Raw genomic sequence first — 18,326 nt, 5'->3', positions numbered from 1 at the left:
GTGACTTCACTGTCTGCTAAGGAAGCCTCTTTCCCTGACCTCTGCTCCCTCCCTCTCTGTCCTTTCCAGGCCAGGAGTAGTGGCAGCCCCCTGAGACTAAAAGTCCCTCATGCTTTGCTTTTTCACTTCACTCTGCCCTTTCTTGGTAAACAGGACATTTTCTGAAATCTCTCCAGTGATCTTCCTGAGAACACTGATTGTTTCTTGCTGGGACCCTGACTGATACTATAATTGCCACCAGAAGCGACCCCAGAAAACAGGCTCTAAATGGGATGCTGGCCTTGAGGTGCACGTCTATTTGATGAGTGTGTGGATAAAATACTTGCTCAGGGAAATCGAGTACCAGGGGCCTGTGTCATCCAGGGACACTCCAATTCCTAAAATTATCACCAGCAGTGGCATGGGACGCCGTGCGAGAGGGCATCTAGTCGCTTGGCAAATGCGGGGTTGCAAAGACCATGCAGTGGGCTGACTACTTCTGAAGGTTCTGGGAGGGTACACAGCAGGGAAAGGACGGTTCAAGTCTCGGGTGTGACAGTGCCCTCCAGGCAGGCCATCGGGAACACCTGCAACTCGACAAGCTGGGATTCTTTCTGGTTTGTAGGCCAGTAAGACCACACACCCTGGGGACGCACAGGTGGACCCCATATAGCGTTGGAGCTTTTGTAGGTGATTCCGGGTAAGGTTTAAGGACGCGGGGTCTCGCTGTGGATTGGGTGCCACCTGGAAGCTTCTTAATACTTCCCATCTGGAAGCAGAGGCGACCGGCGGGCGGCTGAGGCTGTGACGCGGGGGAGCAGCGGCGTTCCAGCTCGGGTGGGAGCGGGTGGCCACTGGCGGGGGGAGTCCACGCGACTGACTGCAGTGGCCGGCGGCTGCTTCATGCTGCTGCCTGGAAACCGCCTGTGTCGACAGCAGAGCAGCAGGCGCGGGGAAGCCGCCTGGGATGGAAAAGCGCAAAGCTGCGTGGAGACTGCAGAGCCTGCCCGCCCAGCAGCGTCGGGCAGACCGTGCCGAGGGCCCGGCGGGCAGCAGGGGCGTCGCGCGCGCTCACCGCCGGCACACGCGGAAGGCCGCGGCCGAACCGGGTCCCGCCGGACCCTGGCGGGGCGCAGCCGGGCCACGAGCCAGCCGCAGGCTCGGCGGCGCCCTTCACACCCCGCCCCCGCCGGCTGCGCCCCGGCGCGCACGCGCACCCCGCCGGCCCGGGAGCCATTTCGCGGGGCCGCGGCGCGGCGGGGTGTAACTGCGCAGGCGCCCGGCGGGAGCGCGCGCGCCCGCGCGAGGACCCGGACGCGGCGGCACGCACTGCGCCTGCGCGAGGAGCCGGACGCTGCGGGTCGCACTGCACCCGCGCGAGGAGCCGGACGCGGCAGGACGCACTGCGCCCGCGCGAGGAGCCGGACGCGGCGGGACGCACTGCGCCTGCGTCCGGGCCGGCGGGGCGGGACGCACTGCGCCTGCGCGAGGAGCCGGACGCGGCGGGACGCACTGCGCCTGCGTCCGGGCCGGCGGGGCGGGGCCGCCGTCAGCTGACTCAGGCGGCTGCGGGCTCGCGGGGCCGCCGTCCGTCGCGTCTCCGTCAGCCGTCGGCGGTCTGGGCGCGGGGCCGGCCGGACCATGGCGACCACCGTCAGCACGCAGCGCGGCCCGGTAGGCTCCGGCGGGGGCGGGCTCCGCGGCCCTTGGGCGCAGGGAGGGCCCGACGCCGGGCTCCGTGCGAGCGGAAGGGAGTCCCGGAGGGAGAGGCCGCGCACCGTGCGGGTCCCGGGAGGAGGCGGCCTCGCGCCCACCGGTCCCTGAGGCGGCGGCTGGTCGGCGCCGCTGGTTCCCCGGGAGGAGGAGGGTCGCCCCCGAGTGGGGGACGCTCGGCCCCCGCAGGGTCCCCGGCAGGAGGCGGCGCTCTGTGCCGAGGGCGTCCGTCTGGAGAGGAGCCCCCGGACTGCGCTGGATGAAGGAGGGTCCAGGCCCGGCGGCGTCCTTCGGTTTCTCCCGTAACACAGGGGTCCTGAGCTGGGAGTCCCCTTCCGCCCCCGGCCCTGGAGCCCCGTCTCCCCTGTGGCTACTGTGTCCTTGTCCAAGAGCAAGGCTCGGGCTCCTGGGAAGTCGCCTCCAGCCCGCGTTCAGACTGGGTTGCGGTGCCTGACTGTGAGCAGTGAGGTTTGTTTGTTTTAATCACAGTCAGGGCCTTGAGTTGGGACAAGGTTCTGGTTGATGCTTTGATGTGGGTTCACCAGGAAAGTCCCCGCAGCCCCGGGCTCCTCACCCTCCCGTCAGGGTGGACGGATCCTGCCTGTGTCTCTCCCAGCCGGAGAAGAATCCACCCACACGACGTCTTTCTGAGTTTGAGGAAGCCAGGTCTTGTTGGAAGCCTTTTGGGCACAGGTGGTGTTCCTGAGCGTTTGAATGGGCATAACAGGACTTCATGACAGACGTGGGACTTCATGACAGACGTGGGTGTGGAAAGGCCCCAGCGTCCGTAGGGTGGTTTCTGGCCCCTGACTTCACGTCTCCATCTTCGCTGCACACGGTGACTTGAAGCAGGCTGAGCGTCGGCACCTCCTCCGTTCTACACAAGTGGCTCACCGGAGAAGCTTGGGGAGCAGATCGTTCGCTCCCCTGGGGCGGGGGCGGGTGTCCGTCCTGTCCTGGGTCAGAACTGCTGGGAGCTCCGTGCCTTTGTCAGGCCGGATCCACAGGCAGACATCCACGGGCCTGCTCGGACCCAGGCGAGGGGAGCACGTGGTGAAGGCGGGCCTTCCTCTCCTCCAGAGGGATGTTGGCCCTGCGCTGAGGTAGGGCTGTGACAGGGCCCAGGCAGCAGAGGGTGTCCGGATGTGAGGTTTGTGCCATTGAGGTCCCAGTGACCCAGACGACTGGCACGTTCTCTTGTCAGGGGGTCATGGGCCCCACATGTGGACTGGCAGGTGTTTGAGGGGTGCTTCTCAGGAGCCAAGCTCATGCAGTGAGGTTCGGTCTGGGCCAGAGCGGCTGGGGGCTCAGGCCCTTGGGTGCGCTGGCCTCGGTACAGGGGCTCTGGTGTCCTGTGCAGCAAGGCTCGCTGATGCCACCATCAGGCTCACAGAGGAGCCAGGCCTGGGCCTGGAGGTCTGAACTGGGATTGTGGTGAGCAGTGGCCTCCCTGGGCCGGGGCGTGGGGTGAGTAAGGGTGTGGAGGAAGCACGCCTGACCAAGACTTGAGGGAGGGGGAGTGAGGAGAGCAGAGCTGGAGAGGGTGGGGAGAGCCACTGCTTCAAGGCCGGAGGGTCCTGATGGGGGGTGCCTGTGCCAGGGGGCAGGGGGTCACTAGAGTGTGCCTTCTGCTTTTGGAGAGCTTTTGCCAGGTACATATCCTCTTGTTCCACGTCTCCCCACCAGCCCACCTGCTGTGGGTGAACTGCACTTGCAGAGGCTTTCTTTCCAGTTATCCGCGTCGGGGAGCCCTTCCTTTTGCGGTTACTAGAATCTGGCAGAGACCTCTTCCCTTGCCAGGATGCATGGACTTGGCGTTGCCTGTGCCCCACCTGCTGTCCTGTGTGTGCCTGGTGCAGTGGAGGCCCGCGGATGGCGCAGCTTGTGGCAGAACTGCGAGACCAGCTGAGGCCTCCAGCAGGGGCTTCCTGTGCCGGGTCCTGGCCAGGTGGCACGCCCAAGGGTCAGCCCTCTGCCAGGAGTCCCAGCCTGGCCCACACAGGACAGGCAGCGTTCAGCTTCAGCCCAGGGTCACTGAACAGGGGACCTGGGCTAACTCTGAAGCCTGACTGTCTTCTCCCGCACGTGGTGAAGGACGGATGGGCAGGCTCCCCAGGCACGTGAAGGCAGAAGTGGGCCCGCCCACTTGGGGAGATTCCCTCTGTCCCTGAGTAGGGAGCCTGAGGGGCTGGGAATTGACTTAACTTCCCAGACGTGGTATTTGTCTTCAGAATAGTTTTCCCTGAGTGGCCACTGAGGGCGGCCCGCCCTGTGCTGTCTGACCACTTCCAGCAGTGCTGGCAGTTCCCTTCTGACTACTCTCTCCACCTTGTGCTTCTGTCTGGTCCACAGAGGACTAAAGAGCATGGATGGGCCCCCACGGGAGCAACTGTGTGGGGGTTGGAGGAGGTTTGTGGCACGTGTCGCTGCAGATCCCCGTGCTGCTGGCCAGCTCGGCAGGCCGTGATCAGGCTTGGTCAGAGGCTGAGCTGTGCTGTGTGCCCACAGACTCCAGGCTGATGGGAGCAATGAGGGCCACTTGTCCAGCTTTTGGAGATGCTGGCTGGTCAGCACAGCCCCTTTCTGTCTTTCCCCTCATGGGGCCTGAGGGAGAGCTGTTGGGTGATGCCATGTGGCCTGTGATGGCCAGGTTCTCGTCAGCCTTGCACGAACTGATCACTGTTGCTGAACCTGTGACCCACCAGAGGTGGCAGAGAGTTGTGTTTGAGTTTTATCGCTTGGTTTTGGGGAGTCTGTTGGTATAGGTGAGTGCGGCCTAGTTGTCCTTAAGTACAGTCTGTACGGAAGGCAAGACACAGGCTCAGGTCTTGCTCTGCCATTTGCAGGATTTAAAGGAAGGAATGGTGGTTCTCTTCGGGCTGGTGTGTGACTTTCTCTCTCTCTCGGTTGGAGTCTGGCCTGAGCTCCCTTTTTGCCCAGATGGCCCGCTCTTGCTGGGTGAATCCGTCCCTCTGGCCCAAGTCCTGGGCGACGGGTGGCTTCTCCATCCAGCTGGCCCGTGGCCTGACTCCCCAGGCCCCGTGAGCTCTGCTCTGGATTCTCTGCAGCTGAGTTAGGAGCGCTTCCGGCCCCGTCTTCCTGTGAGTCAGACCTTGTTGCGTGTGGTGACCCTGCTGGCCGTGTACAGGCCTTTCTTGTTTGGTTTGTTGCGATGAGGGGACGCCGGCTTTCTTTCAGGGAGTGTCTGCCTGATGGGTTTTCGTTCTGGGACTCACTCTTGGGAGTGCGTGTGTCAGGTGGGCCTGCCGCCAGCAGCGCGCCTTGACTGTCAGGTCTGCGCCCTTTGGCGGGAACGTGTCGGGTTTTCATGCAGTGACACACACGCTGTCTGTCCCCAGCGCTGCCTTCTGTTGGTGTCATTGAACCCAGGGAAGGTCCATTTTCGTTCTCTGCTGGTTTGGAAAACACATCGTCCTTCTCTTTTGTTGCAGCCCTCCTGGGAACGGCACCGTGCGGCCCTGGGGGCTCTCAGGTCCATCACTGTGATGGCTCTCCTCCTGGGCAGCAGGCGGCCTCAGTGACCTCTGCTTTCCTCCCAGGAGCAGTGTTATTTTGATGAGCTGGTGCTTGTTCAGATGAACTCGTTCATCCTGCTTTCTCTCATTCCTGAAGGGTCTGTGTGGTGTCTGGGACTCTGAGCTCATGGTCCACTTCTCTCCTGATGTGACGGTGCCCATGTGGCCCCGGCAGCAGAGCCCCCTGCTTGGACGCCTCTGCCCACGTCTGTGCGTCCTTCCTTCCGCCCCCGGCCCGCAGGAGGTGTAGTCACAGCCCTGGAGGCTGCCGGCCCTGCATGCCTGCCTCCAAGTCCACATGTCCCCGGCCCTGCCCCCGCCAATGGTGCTGTCTTAGCCGGACAGGAACCAGGGTGGGGTGGCAGTGGGGCACAGGAGGGGCTGCTGCCTGTTGACAGTGGGAAGGCCCTGGGAGCAGAACCCGCCTGCATTCTGTGGGGCGCGGGAGTGAGCAGGTGGGGAGGGGGACTCAGGTGGTGACTTGTCTGGGGTTTGTGCTGGGGCCTCAGCACAAACAAAATGGCTGCAGCTGTGGACACAGGTGTGACGTCCCTCCCTGCTGGGGGTCTCCATCTTCATGGGGATTTCCTTCCCTGGGACCCTCCCTGGTGTTCCCGTCGCCTCGGGCAGCAGCCCCAGCCCCGTTGGGGCTCCCACCGGAACCTCGCACACACCCACAGGCTCTCATGCAACTCTGCCTTCCCAGCAGACACAGAGTCAGTACCTTCTCAGCCTGGGTACCTCCACACCCACCTCCCCTGCCCAGTGGGTCCCCGCTGTCACCCCTGGGGCCAGGCCCCAGGCAGAGCCCACTGTGCGTGCAGCTCCTCCCCTGCTCCCCTCCGCCCCCTCCTCGTCTCCGAGTCAGAGCCTGGTTCTCCTGGTGCCCTTCCGCCCTCCACGCTCCTGCCCTCCCTGGCTTGCCCAGCTCTGGCCACCTCCCCGCCGCCCTGGAGCTGCCCCCTGGGCTCCCGGCCAGGCCTGTGCCCCGATCCTTCCCAGAGCCTGCGTGCCACCCCTTCCTGCCTTCAGGTCCCTGCGGAGGGGGCGTCTTCTCCCAAGGCTGCCTCAGCCAGCCACGCCGTCTCCCCTCGGGCAGCAGTGGGACCTTGTGCGGTTGCCTGTCTTCTGTTGTGACAGGAGCCCCACGGGCGCTGCGATTGCCCAGCATCTGGCTGTGAAGATGCACACGTGCAGTGGAGCTAAGACCTTGCAGTGCCGCGCCCGTCCGCCCCGGCCCTGCCACCCCACAGCCTGCAGCGGCCGGTGTGCTGCAGTGTGGACGGGGTGCTTCGCGTCAGTTGCGCCAGGTCCTGAGCGGCACGAGAGGCGCTGGGGCTCCTGGCCGAGCCCCGGGAGCCGCTCACCGTCTGTCGGCGGCGAGGCCTGGTTCTCGTTCGGCCGGTGCTGTCGTCTCTCGCTCGCCCTCTGGCCTCCTTGTGCTCAGCTGATGCCGCCTCTCGGCCCCGCTGGGGCTCTGGTGGACTGTCCGCAGGGCCAGGACAACCAGACGCTCGGGCTTCAATGGCCTGCCCGGGTCTGGGCTGTTCAGGAAGTTGGGGCGGCCTGCAGGATAGGAGTGGGAGGAGAGCTGGCATCTGGAAGCACAGAGCTGTTCACAGTGACAGCCGGCAGAGGACAGGGCTGGGGGCTCCATGGAGCCCTTTGGGAGCCGCCCCCTCCTCGGCTGGGTTCGGAGGCGCTGGTGGTACCCGCCTTCCCTCTGCTGGCTTCCAGGTTTTTCCTTCTCTTTCCTTGAGGCAGGAGGAGGGTGGGGTGGGCAGGGAGGGTGAGCAGCGTGGAGACCCACCCCATGGCTGCAGGGATCTGGGTGGTGATGGTGGGAGTCGCAGGCCTCAGCAGGAACATCCTGTGACCTCCTGGGGGTGGGGTGTGTGTGGCTTGCTCCTCCCCACGGGCCACTGAGGCTGCTGTCTGGCTGGTGGGGCCGCCGTCAACCACCCCGGGGCAGGGAGCCCCCAGGACCTGCCCTGGCCTGCCGCTGACTCAGGCCTCTGCCCCCCGCAGCAGCTGGCCGGCGAGCCGAGGGCAGGTGTGCCCCAGCGCCTGCAGGCGGGCAGCTGCCTGGATCGGGAGTTTCTGGGCTCCGCGCTGCTCCACCAGCTCTCAGCTGTGACGACCGCCTGCCTCCCACCCGGGCCTGAGCCTGGCCCGCTGTCCAGTGGCTCCCGTGTGGGCCCTGCTGACCCAGAACCAGCGTGAGGACGGTGAAGGGGGTGCACAGCCCCAGGAGTTGGCTCACGGCAGGACACACAGGGACTGTGCAGGGACTGTGCAGGAGCGGCGCAGCCGTTCCTGGCCGTCATTCTGTCCCCGCGCAGCCTGTTCCCCACGGGGTCCCCAGGGCTGGGTGGGCGGCCGCTCCGAAGGACGGCAGGCGGGGATGGGATGTGCTCGACCCCGGGGCGTGGTCACCGGGAGTCAGGGCTGAAGACAAGGCGCTGGGCAGGCCGGGGTGGGGCTGTGGGCACGTGGCAGCAAGCGGCCCGAGGGCTCTGGGTGGATACGTTGCAGGCACACAGGGTCTGGTCTTGGCGCCGCCACGGAACTGGGGACTGGCATGTCCAGGGTGCCTCAGCCCTTCCCAAGGGGAGCGATCTGCCTCCCGAGGCCCATGCTGGGGCCTGCTCTGCTGCGCCACCACCCAGGAGACGCACCCCACAGCACCTTGGGGAGTGAAGGAAGGTACTGAGCTTCTCCTGGCAACACGGGCTCCGGGGCGCCTGGGCCCGCCCGTGCTGCACTGGGCCTCGAGGCAATGGAGCTGGGGGACGTGAAGTGGAGCCCGGTGTCCCCAGGGAACAGGCCGCGGGGGACAGTGGCGAGAGGGCCCGGCAGAAAGGCCTCTGTCCTTCCACGGTTCCCGTCTGTCCCGCCATTGGCGTCAGACTCCAGGGGCCCCCTCCAGATCGTACTGGTGCTGGTTCTGGGGTGAGAGCCAGCACACTGTGCGAGCGGCAGCGGGGCACCAGGCTGAGGGTGCAGGGCTGGGGGCACCCAGAGCCGGCAGGCACCCTTGGGTGGTTGTGAGCAGCGGCAGGCGCTCTATCAGGGGCGCCGTGAGCGGGGCAGGCGAGTGCCGTCTGGACTGCCACCCCGTGCCATCTGGTCAGCGCCATGGGAGCCTTGGCATCTGGTGGTCCCCGGTGGCCACTGTCCATAAACGCAATTGCCAGGGCTCACTGTGACACGCGGGGTTTTCTCTCCCATGTTCCCTGGAGCCGCCACACCCCTCAGGGCCCTGCACAGGGGCCTGTGAGCCCTGCACTCTGCGCGCTGACGGGGCTGTGGCCTGGGTCCCCCAGCAGCAGGCCTCTGTCACGGGCCCTGGGCTCTGGCTGCACTGTGCCCCCAGCCCCACACCCCCCGTCTGGCAGCGAGCAGAGGCAGGTGGTCCAGGTCCCCGAGCACCGGGGGCGGGGGCCTGCCCTGGGGGGCATCTGTGCGGGCTCGCTGGCCCGAGCTTGCTCTCCTGTGGTCTCCTTGGAGTCGTCGCCGTCAGACTGCGCGCTCTCCACTCTTGGGCGTGTGCCTGGGAGCCGGTGCCTTCCTGTCACTTCCCCTCTCCAGGGCCAGGTCCCGGGGCTTCTGCTGGTCAGTCTGTTGGCTTATTGGTCTCTGGGGTGCTTCTGTGTGTGAGCTGCTCTCCTGAGGCATCTGCACAGAGGCTGTTCTGAGTCTCTGGGCATCCAGGTCTCAGGTTTCACCCTGTGAACAGCTTGTGGTGGAGAGGCCGTGCTTGCCATGGTCCTGGTCTGCGGCTGGGACCGCCAACACGCGGACAAGCGCGTCTGAGGCCTGAGAGCAGCTTGCAGCCCCAGTGAGGGCGTGAGACCTGCTTTCAGGGAGGGATGTGCTCGGGCCTACACGGAGTCCCGTGTGCTGGGCGCCCTGCCCCCGGGAGCACAGGCCCTGGGGCACCTGCAGGCTGGAACCCTGGCCCTGTGTGGTGCGGGCAGGGAGCCGGGTGGGCGCCCCGCACTGACGCCACGCCCCCGCAGGTGTACATCGGGGAGCTGCCCCAGGACTTCCTGCGCATCACGCCCACGCAGCAGCAGCAGCAGATCCAGCTGGACGCACAGGCCGCGCAGCAGCTGCAGTACGGAGGGGCGCTGGGCACCGTGGGCCGCCTCAGCGTCACCGTGGTGCAGGTGGGTGCGGCCCTCAGAGCCCATGGCGCCGAGCGTGGACACTGAGGGCGGGGGGCAGCAGGGCGGCACTGGGGCTACTGTGGAGAGCCTAGCTTGAGCAGGAGTCCCCGCCCCTGGGGTGGCAGCAAGGGTGGGGCTTGGGGGCCATGAGCAGCGTGGAGCAGGTAGTGGGGAGCGGACGGCCTGTCCTGAGCTGCATCGAGGGCTCCCTTGGGCTCTGCGCCAGGAAGATCGTGGGCAAGGCTGGGAGGCCCCGCATTTGGCCTCCTGGGGGGTACCAGCCCAGTTTGAGAGCCCTCGAGTGGAGGCGGGAGGAGGGTGTGTGACCCCATGGCCTGTCGCCAGCACCGGGGGTGGTGGGCAGTGACCAGAATGCGGAGATCGCAGGAGGAGAGCCAGGCTTCAATGTTGGACACATTCAGTCGAGGGCGCTTGAAAGGAGGTGCCTGAGGCTGAGACGAGGGCTCTGGGGGGAGGTCCCGCGGTGACATGAGGCGCGTGTTCTGAGGCGGGCCAGCAGGTCCTGCGCAGAGGGGCGATTCTGGGGCACAATCGCAGGCAGGCGCGCCAGAGCTCCGGGATGTCGGCCGGAGAGGGGTGCAAGGAGGCTCCCAGTGGGCGGGGCTTCTGCAGAGCCTTTGGAGGGAAGAGTTGGCGTCACACAGGCAGCAGGCTCTAGGGGCTTTTTTAAAAAATCAGCTGTTGAGTATGATTTACATGTCAGGATGCACGGGTTTGAATTCATGTGCTTTTGTTCCTGTGACCTGTGACACATGTGTCCACCCCTGTGATAAAAGCGTTTCTCCAGCACCATGGAAAGTTCCCTTCCCTCTGCCTGCTGTGGGCCTGCTCTCCGGCCCCAGGGCGCTTCCTGGAGTCTGTCCATTGCTCAGCAAGAACCAGGGTACCAGCCTTGGCCACCGTGATGAATGGGCTCCAGGGGATCAAGCCCCTCAGAGCGGATTTCTGGCCCCCCTGGGCACTGAGCAGGGTCAGTCACCGCTGAGAGAGGCCTGCCCAGTCCGGGGGCTGGCACAGTCTGTCTGAGGACGCAGGGAAGTCCTTGGCTAGGCCTCGCTTCTCAGGGGCCCCCGCCCCCCTGCTTCTCCAGGGTTCAGACTCTGTCCCAGGATGGCCTGCCCTTTCCACCCTCCTCCCTGGAAGTGGTGGCCAGGACCCAGCCCCGCCCAGCAGAAGGTGTGTCCTGAGACGCTGGACCCAGCCCAGACTGCTGCCTCGTTCCTGGGCCCAAGAGCACAGTTGTCCTTGGAACGGGCTCTGGGACCGCACGGACAGCACAGTCTGAGGACGCTCACGGCCATTATCTAAAACGGTGCACAGATTGCATGCACTCAGAGCCATCCCTGGGTTACTTGTGACACCTAACACACTGTACACGCCACGTGAGCACAGTTGTCATACGGTCCCAGGCTGTAAACACAGCTGCTGGTGTGGCAGATTCAGGTTTTGCTCTTGGAAGTTTCTAGAACGTTCTTTCCTGGTCCAGCGCCTTTCTCTTTCAGTTTGGACCTGTGGTTGTGGAGGGCTGACGCACAGTGGTGGCCGTGTCTAGTGGGCCAGGACCCAGAGCGCCCTGGAAGCCGTGGGTGGTGGGGAGGCCCCCAGGCTGACGGCTGCGGCCCCGTCTCACATGGCGGCTTTGTTTCAGGCCAAGCTGGCGAAGAACTACGGCATGACCCGCATGGACCCCTACTGCCGCCTGCGCCTGGGCCACGCCGTCTACGAAACGCCCACGGCCCACAACGGCGCCAAGAACCCGCGCTGGAACAAGGTCATCCAGTGCACTGTGCCCCCGGGCGTGGACTCCTTCTACTTGGAGATCTTTGATGAGGTGGGCGCCACGCAGGCCACTGCGGTTCAGGCTCCTGGCCGCTCCAGAACGTTGGGCGTGTGTGCATGCGGGGTGCTATGGTGTGACAGGCGCTGTCTGCCTCCAGAGTCTCTGGAACCTACCCTCAGACACGTCACCACTGTGTCTAGAGTGTGGGCGTCGCCTGACCAGGCAGGCCAGGCACCGCTGTCTGCACATGGCTTGGGGCTGATGCAGTCAGGACCTTGGCAGGGTGGGCACTGGCCTCTTTGTGGGTGAACGGCAGGAGCCTCCTGAGTGTCCCTGGGGTGTTGGGTGCCCCAGGCCCTTCTCAGCCTGGCCCTCCACATGCCCCAGCCCTCCTGAGGCCGGCTCGGGGTGGGGTGGGCAGCAGGGCTGGGAGAAGCTGCGGTCTTCGGGGCTCTGGGTGGGGTGGGCGGCAGGGCTGGGAGAGGCTATGGTCCTCGGGGCTTGGGCCACCCTCCCTTGTCCTTCCTCCCGCCCTCCAGCCTCACCTGGGGGCCTGGAGGGGAGGGAGAGGGGAAGGCGGGGTGCAGGGGAGTGCGTGTCTGCAGGAGCCTGGCCCCGCGGTTGGTGTGCAGTTGTTGCAGGCAATGGCGGTGGTTCGCTGGAACCCCGCCCCCCACCATGGACCCTCAGGAGTGGAGCGAGGCGGGTGCTTCGTGCTGTGCATACCCTGCGGGGGGAGGGCCCTGGGGGCTCTGGGGTCATGCACCTTCTCCCATCTCCCCCAGCGAGCCTTCTCCATGGACGACCGCATCGCCTGGACGCACGTGACGATCCCTGAGGCGCTGAAGCAGGGCAAGGTGGTGGATGAGTGGTACAGCCTGAGCGGGCGGCAGGGTGACGACAAAGAGGGCATGATCAACCTGGTGCTGTCCTACTCGGTGAGGCTGCTCCCCGCCCGTGCTTGCGGGGCAGGGGCGGGGCAGGGCGGGCCGGCTGACCCGAGCCTCGGGGCCACCACGCTGGTACCCGCTCGCCCCTTCCTGGCGCTGGGTCAGTTTACTGCGGGTTCCCACGTCAGCACGTTTGACTCCTGGGTACATCATGCCTTTTCCACAAACGCTTCCACGTGGACTGAACGCTGCTACTGTACTTAATTAACTAAGCAGAGAGGCTGTCCTGACGCGTCGGGATTGAGCCTGAAAGCTACGCTTTGGTTACGCTCTCGAGCAGCGTTCTCTGCTGATGGTCTCAGTCTGGCTCCGCAGGTCTGAGACGCCACCCACCCGAGTCCTCCTCTGCCTGCAGGGGAGCTGGTGGGGAGTTGGTGTGGACGGGCGTCTGACCGGCGCGTCCCTGCCTCAGCCCGCAGGGCTCCAGGCCTGGTGCTGACCCCGCGTAGGCCCGTCTGGCACGGCCGGGTCTGCGGCGTGGTGTGGTGACCCCGCGCAGGCGCGTCGGCGCGGCCGGGTCTGCGGCGCGGTGCGGTGCGCCCCGCCGTGACCCCGGCGCTGTCTTCGGTGTTCCAGGCGCTGCCGGCTGCCATGGTGATGCCGCCTCAGCCCGTGGTCCTCGTGCCCACCGTGTACCAGCAGGGCGTGGGCTACGTGCCCGTCACAGGTGCGTCTGCCCTCCTCGCGGCGTCTCCTGGGCGGCCTCAGAGCAGGAGGGAGGTGCGGGGTGTCAGGCTGCAGGCTGGGCCTGGTCAGCAAGCGGCGCCTGGAGAGCCTCCCCAAAGCGGGGTCTGCTGGCACGTGTGGGCTTCTCCGCATGTGTAGGGGATAGGATCATCGTTCTCTGTCGGTGCAAAGAAGGTGAGTTGAAACGTGTGGAGGTGGGGAAGCGTGCTTTCTGAGTATTCTGAGTCGCCGTGGCACAAGGTCGCGCCCTGCCGGGTGGGCGGACAGACCGCGTGCCTGAGCCCTCCTGCGTCCGTCGCGTTCCTTCCCGGCACGCGGCACTAGGCCTCGCAGTGTCTACCTTTATGAGCCGTGCAGCAGCAGAGTCAAGTTGGGTTTGGCTTTTCTCTTGGATTTCTGTGCCTACACGTCAGCCTATGGTCGGTTCCCACCGTGGCTCTGATTGAAAGTGACTCAGTTCCCCTGTTTGTGAATGTCTGTAGGATGGGGCGGGACGCCAGTATGGGAGGCTCAGAGCCCGGGAGACGGGTGAGGATGCCGTGAGCACGGTGGTGTCCCCAAGAAACCTCTAAGCTTCTGAGCAGAGTGCGGGGAGGAGTGAGGGCTGGAGTTACAGCCCTGGACCCCCCGGGGGGAAGGGGCCTCAGGAGAGTCAGGGTGTCTGCTAAAAGTTGAGTGTCCCAGAAGCTTCGGAAATGCAGGCTGTAGGGGGCGGGTGGGGCTGCAGACGGCGGGAGCTGGCGGGTAAAGCCGTCAGCACCCCTGTCTCAGGTCCCCTTCCCGCTCCCCGCTGGTACAGGGTGGGAGGCAGCTGCCTGTTCAGCTCCAGAACACATGGGGCCTTGGGCTCACTAGGCTCAAGGGCCCATGTGGGACCAGGCAGTCTCTCGTCTTTCAGGATGGCCAGGAGTAAAGGCTGGTGGGCGGCGGGCGCAGGCGGCTGGGTGCTCGGTGGGGCCAGGCCAGGAGGGGGCTGGGGAGGAAGGGGCCGGGGGCTGGGGGGAAGGGATGAAAGGGGCCGGGGGCTGGGGGGCAGTGGGAGGAAGGGGCTGGGGGCTGGGGGGAAGGGATGGAAGGGGCCGGAGGCTGGGGGGTAGCGGGAGGAAGGGGCTGGGGGCAGCGGGAGGAAGGGGCCGGGCTCCACTCCTGCCTCGGGTGTGCGTCCAGCCCCACAGGTGGGTGTGTGTCCAGCACAGGCTTGGTGCCACCCCTGCGGCTGGCACCCCTTTACCTCAGCGCTTGTCAGCCCTTCTGCTGGTTTTGGTTTGGATGGTTTTGAGCTGCCTTTAAGGTCTTCTGAGCTCAGAAGAAGGGAAAGGAAACCACGTGAGCTGTCAGGCTTGGTTGGGTGATTGTGCTTTTGAGTTTCTAAAGACAGATGGTTTTAAATTTCCTACTTTTCAGAGCGATGTTTGACCAGGGTTCTGTTTCTGTTAGCCGTAGGGTCTCAGTAGCACTGTCTTCCCTTTTGCTGCTCTGTTTTTCGCACGAGACGGTTGAAGCTTTGACTTGGGGTCTGGTGGCTCTAGGTCTGAATCTTTTAGCAGCTGAGATGCCTTAAGGTTTTCAGCGTCCACACGGGAGTGAGTGGGTGCAGCTAGTGTGACGAGCTGACACCAGAGCCCCACGTGTTGCCCATGTGGAGCTGTGGGGTCTGCCGTCCTGAGGACGCTGGGCCCTGGGGGGTCTCCTTCCTCGTCGGGGTCTGACTGGGCCTGGGAGCCCAGCTGGGAAGGCCTGTCCTGGAGCGCCGGCAGAGGGGGCTGCGGGGGAGTCTTGGTCCTTGGGGAGGGGGGTGTGGCAGCTGGGGGTGGTCGTGGTGGGAGGGGTTGACCTCCATGGTGTAAATGCCCGAGATCTGCTCACTCTTGTTTCTCCTGAGCGTCTGGCCTATCTGAGAGGTAATGTTGGGGGCCGAGATCTCTGGGGTCATGTCGGGGTGAGGGGGAGACCTCTGGGGTTGTGTTGGGGTGAGGGGGAGACCCCTGGGGTCATGCGGCAGGGGGAGACTTCTGGGGTCATCTTGGGAAGGGGAGACCCCTGGGGTCATATCGAAGGCGGGGAGACCTCTGGGGTCATGTTGGGAGGGGGAAATCTCTGGGGTCACGTCAGGAGGAGCAGGTCTCTGGGGTCATGTTAGGGGCGAGACCTCAGGTGAGACCTGGGCCCTGCGGCGGAAGTGCTGCCCGCTGAGCCTGCCTCTCCTTGCAGGGATGCCCACCGTGTGCAGCCCGGGCATGGTGCCTGTGGCGCTGCCCCCAGCCGTGAGCGCCCAGCCCCGCTGCAGTGAGGAGGACCTGAAGGCCATCCAGGACATGTTCCCCAACATGGACCGGGAGGTGATCCGCTCCGTGCTAGAGGCCCAGCGGGGCAGCAGGGACGCAGCCATCAACTCCCTGCTCCAGATGGGCGAGGAGTCCTAGACACGCCCACCGTCTCTCCACCTGCCCGCCTGCCCTCCCGCCCAGCTCCCCCAGCACCGTCCCCAGCAGATCCCTGTGAGCGCCCTGCCTAGCCCCTCCTCGGGCGTCCCTGTCGTCCAGTCCACACCCTCATTCGCGATGCATGTGGTTGTGGTTCTTGCAGCCGTTCTCCACGTGGTCGGGGCGGGTGGGGTGGCTCTCCTCCCGCTTCCTGTTGGAGGGTGGAGGCGGCAGTCCCGTGCACACACCCACTTCCTGCTGGTCGTCCTCCCGGGAGGCTCTCCGGGGAGCAGCTCCGCCGCAGGGCTTCGGTGCCGAGCCTGCTCTGGGTTGACAGGTGGTCTCTGGCGATGCCGCCTGACCGGGTAGACACACTGACATTAGGACAGAGAGTCCACTGTCGGCTGCTGTGGGTCATGTCAGGACTTTGAGACGGGAAGCTCCTCTCCTCCCCGTGGTGGTCTTCGTGGGCCTCTCGCTGGGGCCGGGCGGACCTCTCCTCGGGGCCCAGCCTGGCGTCTGCAGCCACGCCCTGAGCCCGCGGCCCCGCAGTCCTGCCTACTGCCTTGCCTGTGTGCCATGTTGTCTCGCGGGGTCGCTGCCTCCCAGACGCGCTCTGGCGCCGAGTTCAGTGAGGCGGGGTGTTGGGAGCAGAGCCAGTCCTTATCCTTGTCTGTCGCAGGGCCTCTAGGAACTCTCGGCTCACTGCCGACCTTGTGTAGGAAGCCCCGGTCCCCAGACTGGGTCAGCGTGGTGACCGCCTGCACCGGGAGGTCTTCCTGAGAGGCAGGAGGGGCCCCGTGGTGTGGGCGGCACCCTGCTGCCTCCGGCTGCGGACCCCGAGGATGGAGACGGGCTGGGTGGCGCCCTGTGGAAATGAGAACACTGAGTGTGCCCCGACCTGGTCGCTGCTGTTGGTGGTCAGCCGCGGTCGCCGCTCTGTCTGGAGGCCTTGCCCAGCCTCTGGACGTGGAGACAGACCCCACCCCGTGACGTCGGGTGGTTGCCCGAGGCGGCGAGGACTCCGACCCCAGTCCTGTCCTCCACGTAGGCTTAGTGTAACGCCGGCCAGTGATGCTGCAGTCTGCCTGCCGGGCAAGCTGACCAGGCTCCTCCCATGGTGGCCTGGGGCAGGGAGGCCTGCGAGGGGGTTCAGATCACGGTGCCTTTGCCGCAGGCTCTCTGTGGATGTGTAAGACCAATGACTGCACAGCCGCAGACTGGCTGCAGCGCGGTGACCATGCTCCGTGCAGCTCCGACAGGCCCACCCCAGCCCGGGTGCCCCGCCCAGTGGTCCCCAGCCCAGGTGGCTACACGCCGCCTCCCTACCACTGCCTCCCCCTGCCTGGGCCTCCGAGGACAGGAGTCTTGGCTTCAGGGCGGCTGCAGACCTGCCAGCTCGGAGTCCTTTCTCGTGGACACCTGCTGCTTCACTGGGTCAGAGGAGGGCGTGTCTGTGGGGCCTCAAGACGTCCAACGGCCCTGCTGTCCCCGCTGCTCTGCTCAGGTCCGTGCGCGTGTTCAGGCTGCCCCACAGAGGGCACTCGGCGCAGCGCCCGTGGCTGCCAGGCCCAGGACTGGAGCGCCTTGCAGGTCGTTGTTGCTTGGTGTTGGAGAGGAGAGGCGTGTACAGCAGGCTCCCCCCCACCTCCCTTTGAGGAGCCCTGCCGGTGTTCGCAGAGACAGTCATTGGAGCTTTGCATTTCAGATCATTCTGTTGGGGTCCAGGGTCCAGATTCCTCTTCGATTGTAAGATATGTTTGTACCTTTCAGCCTTCTAACTTAATAAATGATCTACGTAAAAACAGAGAAGTCCAGTCCTTTTAAAGAGAGTTTACTGTTTTTGTTCCACTTTAATTTGGCTTGTAATAAGCCAGTTGATGAGACGGTCACCAGCAGACTAGAGTGAAGGCACAGGGCAGATGCTGGACTCTGCCTGGCAGCCTAGAGTGTATCCCTGGAGCTCAGTGTATGCATGGAGCCTGGAGTGTGTACACAGAGCTCAGAGTGTGAGCACGGAGCTCGGAGTGTGCATGGAGCCTAGGGTGTGTCCATGGAGTTCAGAGTGTGTGCACGGAGCCTGGAGTGTGAGCACGGAGTCTGGAGTGTGAGCACGGAGCTCGAGTGTGAGCACGGAGCCTAGAGTGTGAGCAAGGAGCTCAAGAGTGTGTGCACGGAGCCTGGAGTGTGTCCATGGAGTTCAGAGTGTGAGCACGGAGCCTGGAGTGTGAGCACGGAGCTCGAGTGTGAGCACGGAGCCTAGAGTGTGAGCAAGGAGCTCAAGACTGTGTGCATGGAGCCTGGAGTGTGAGCACGGAGCTCGAGTGTGAGCACGGAGCCTAGAGTGTGAGCAAGGAGCTCAAGAGTGTGTGCACGGAGCCTGGAGTGTGTCCATGGAGTTCAGAGTGTGAGCACGGAGCCTGGAGTGTGAGCACGGAGCTCGAGTGTGAGCACGGAGCCTAGAGTGTGAGCAAGGAGCTCAAGACTGTGTGCATGGAGCCTGGAGTGTGAGCACGGAGCCTGGAGTGTGAGCATGGAGCTCGAGTGTGAGCACGGAGCTCGAGTGTGTGCACAGAGCCTGGAGTGTGAGCACGGAGCTCGAGTGTGAGCACGGAGCTCGAGTGTGCACGGAGCTCAAGTGTGCACGGAGCTCGAGTGTGAGCACAAACATCAGGTCTGTTGTCTGCCCGGGCTTCCAGAGGACAGAGCCCAGGCACTGGCCCCAGCCCACAAAGCACTGGCTGCTCAGTTCTGTTGTCCCATGTGTGGTTCTCCAGGACGCTTCGACCCGGGAGTAGGCCGCAGAACGTCCCCTCAGCTGGGCAAGTCCCACTGGTCTTGGGTGCGCACCCCCTGCCCCGGGAGCCACCTGCCTGTCCGCTGCTCTGCGTCTCCGTGGGCTGGCGCCCTGCAGTGTCTGCACACTCCTGGGCCCCGCCACGGAAAGCCAAGCCTCACAGATCTCCTCCATGCCCCGAGGGCCCTTCTGGGCTCGTCACTCAAGCGGCCCGGGATGGGCTCCTAAATTCCACAAGCTGGGTCTGCTCCGGGTCACGGCCTGTCAC

The 18,326-nt window shown here is 65.0% G+C and overlaps 1 protein-coding gene across 1 annotated transcript; it reads left to right on the top strand.

Annotated features, from left to right (window-relative positions):
- Positions 1 to 1,493: 1,493 nt before the first annotated feature.
- On the top strand, positions 1,494 to 17,066 carry TOLLIP (toll interacting protein). Its single transcript, XM_055415188.2, has 6 exons — positions 1,494 to 1,653; positions 9,251 to 9,400; positions 11,070 to 11,252; positions 11,987 to 12,139; positions 12,728 to 12,818; positions 15,050 to 17,066. The coding sequence occupies exons 1-6, from the start codon at positions 1,621 to 1,623 to the stop codon at positions 15,259 to 15,261; spliced, it is 822 nt and encodes a 273-aa protein (XP_055271163.1). The 5' UTR covers positions 1,494 to 1,620; the 3' UTR covers positions 15,262 to 17,066.
- The last annotated feature ends 1,260 nt before the right edge of the window (positions 17,067 to 18,326 follow it).

This window comes from Moschus berezovskii, chromosome 25, assembly GCF_049115385.1.
Source record: "Moschus berezovskii isolate FMDL1 chromosome 25, NW_MosBer_1.0, whole genome shotgun sequence".
Classification (NCBI taxonomy): Eukaryota; Metazoa; Chordata; class Mammalia; order Artiodactyla; family Moschidae; genus Moschus; species Moschus berezovskii.
Note: the sequence above shows the minus strand (reverse complement) of the source record. Positions and strands in the feature narration are given on the sequence as shown.

Bases quoted from the DNA above. Each gene is read 5' to 3' on its own strand.
- TOLLIP (XM_055415188.2), top strand. From the start codon at position 1,621: ATGGCGACCACCGTCAGCACGCAGCGCGGCCCG. The intron at 9,401-11,069 runs GTGGGTGCGGCC...GCTTTGTTTCAG, and splicing joins TCAGCGTCACCGTGGTGCAG to GCCAAGCTGGCGAAGAACTA. The intron at 11,253-11,986 runs GTGGGCGCCACG...CATCTCCCCCAG, and splicing joins ACTTGGAGATCTTTGATGAG to CGAGCCTTCTCCATGGACGA.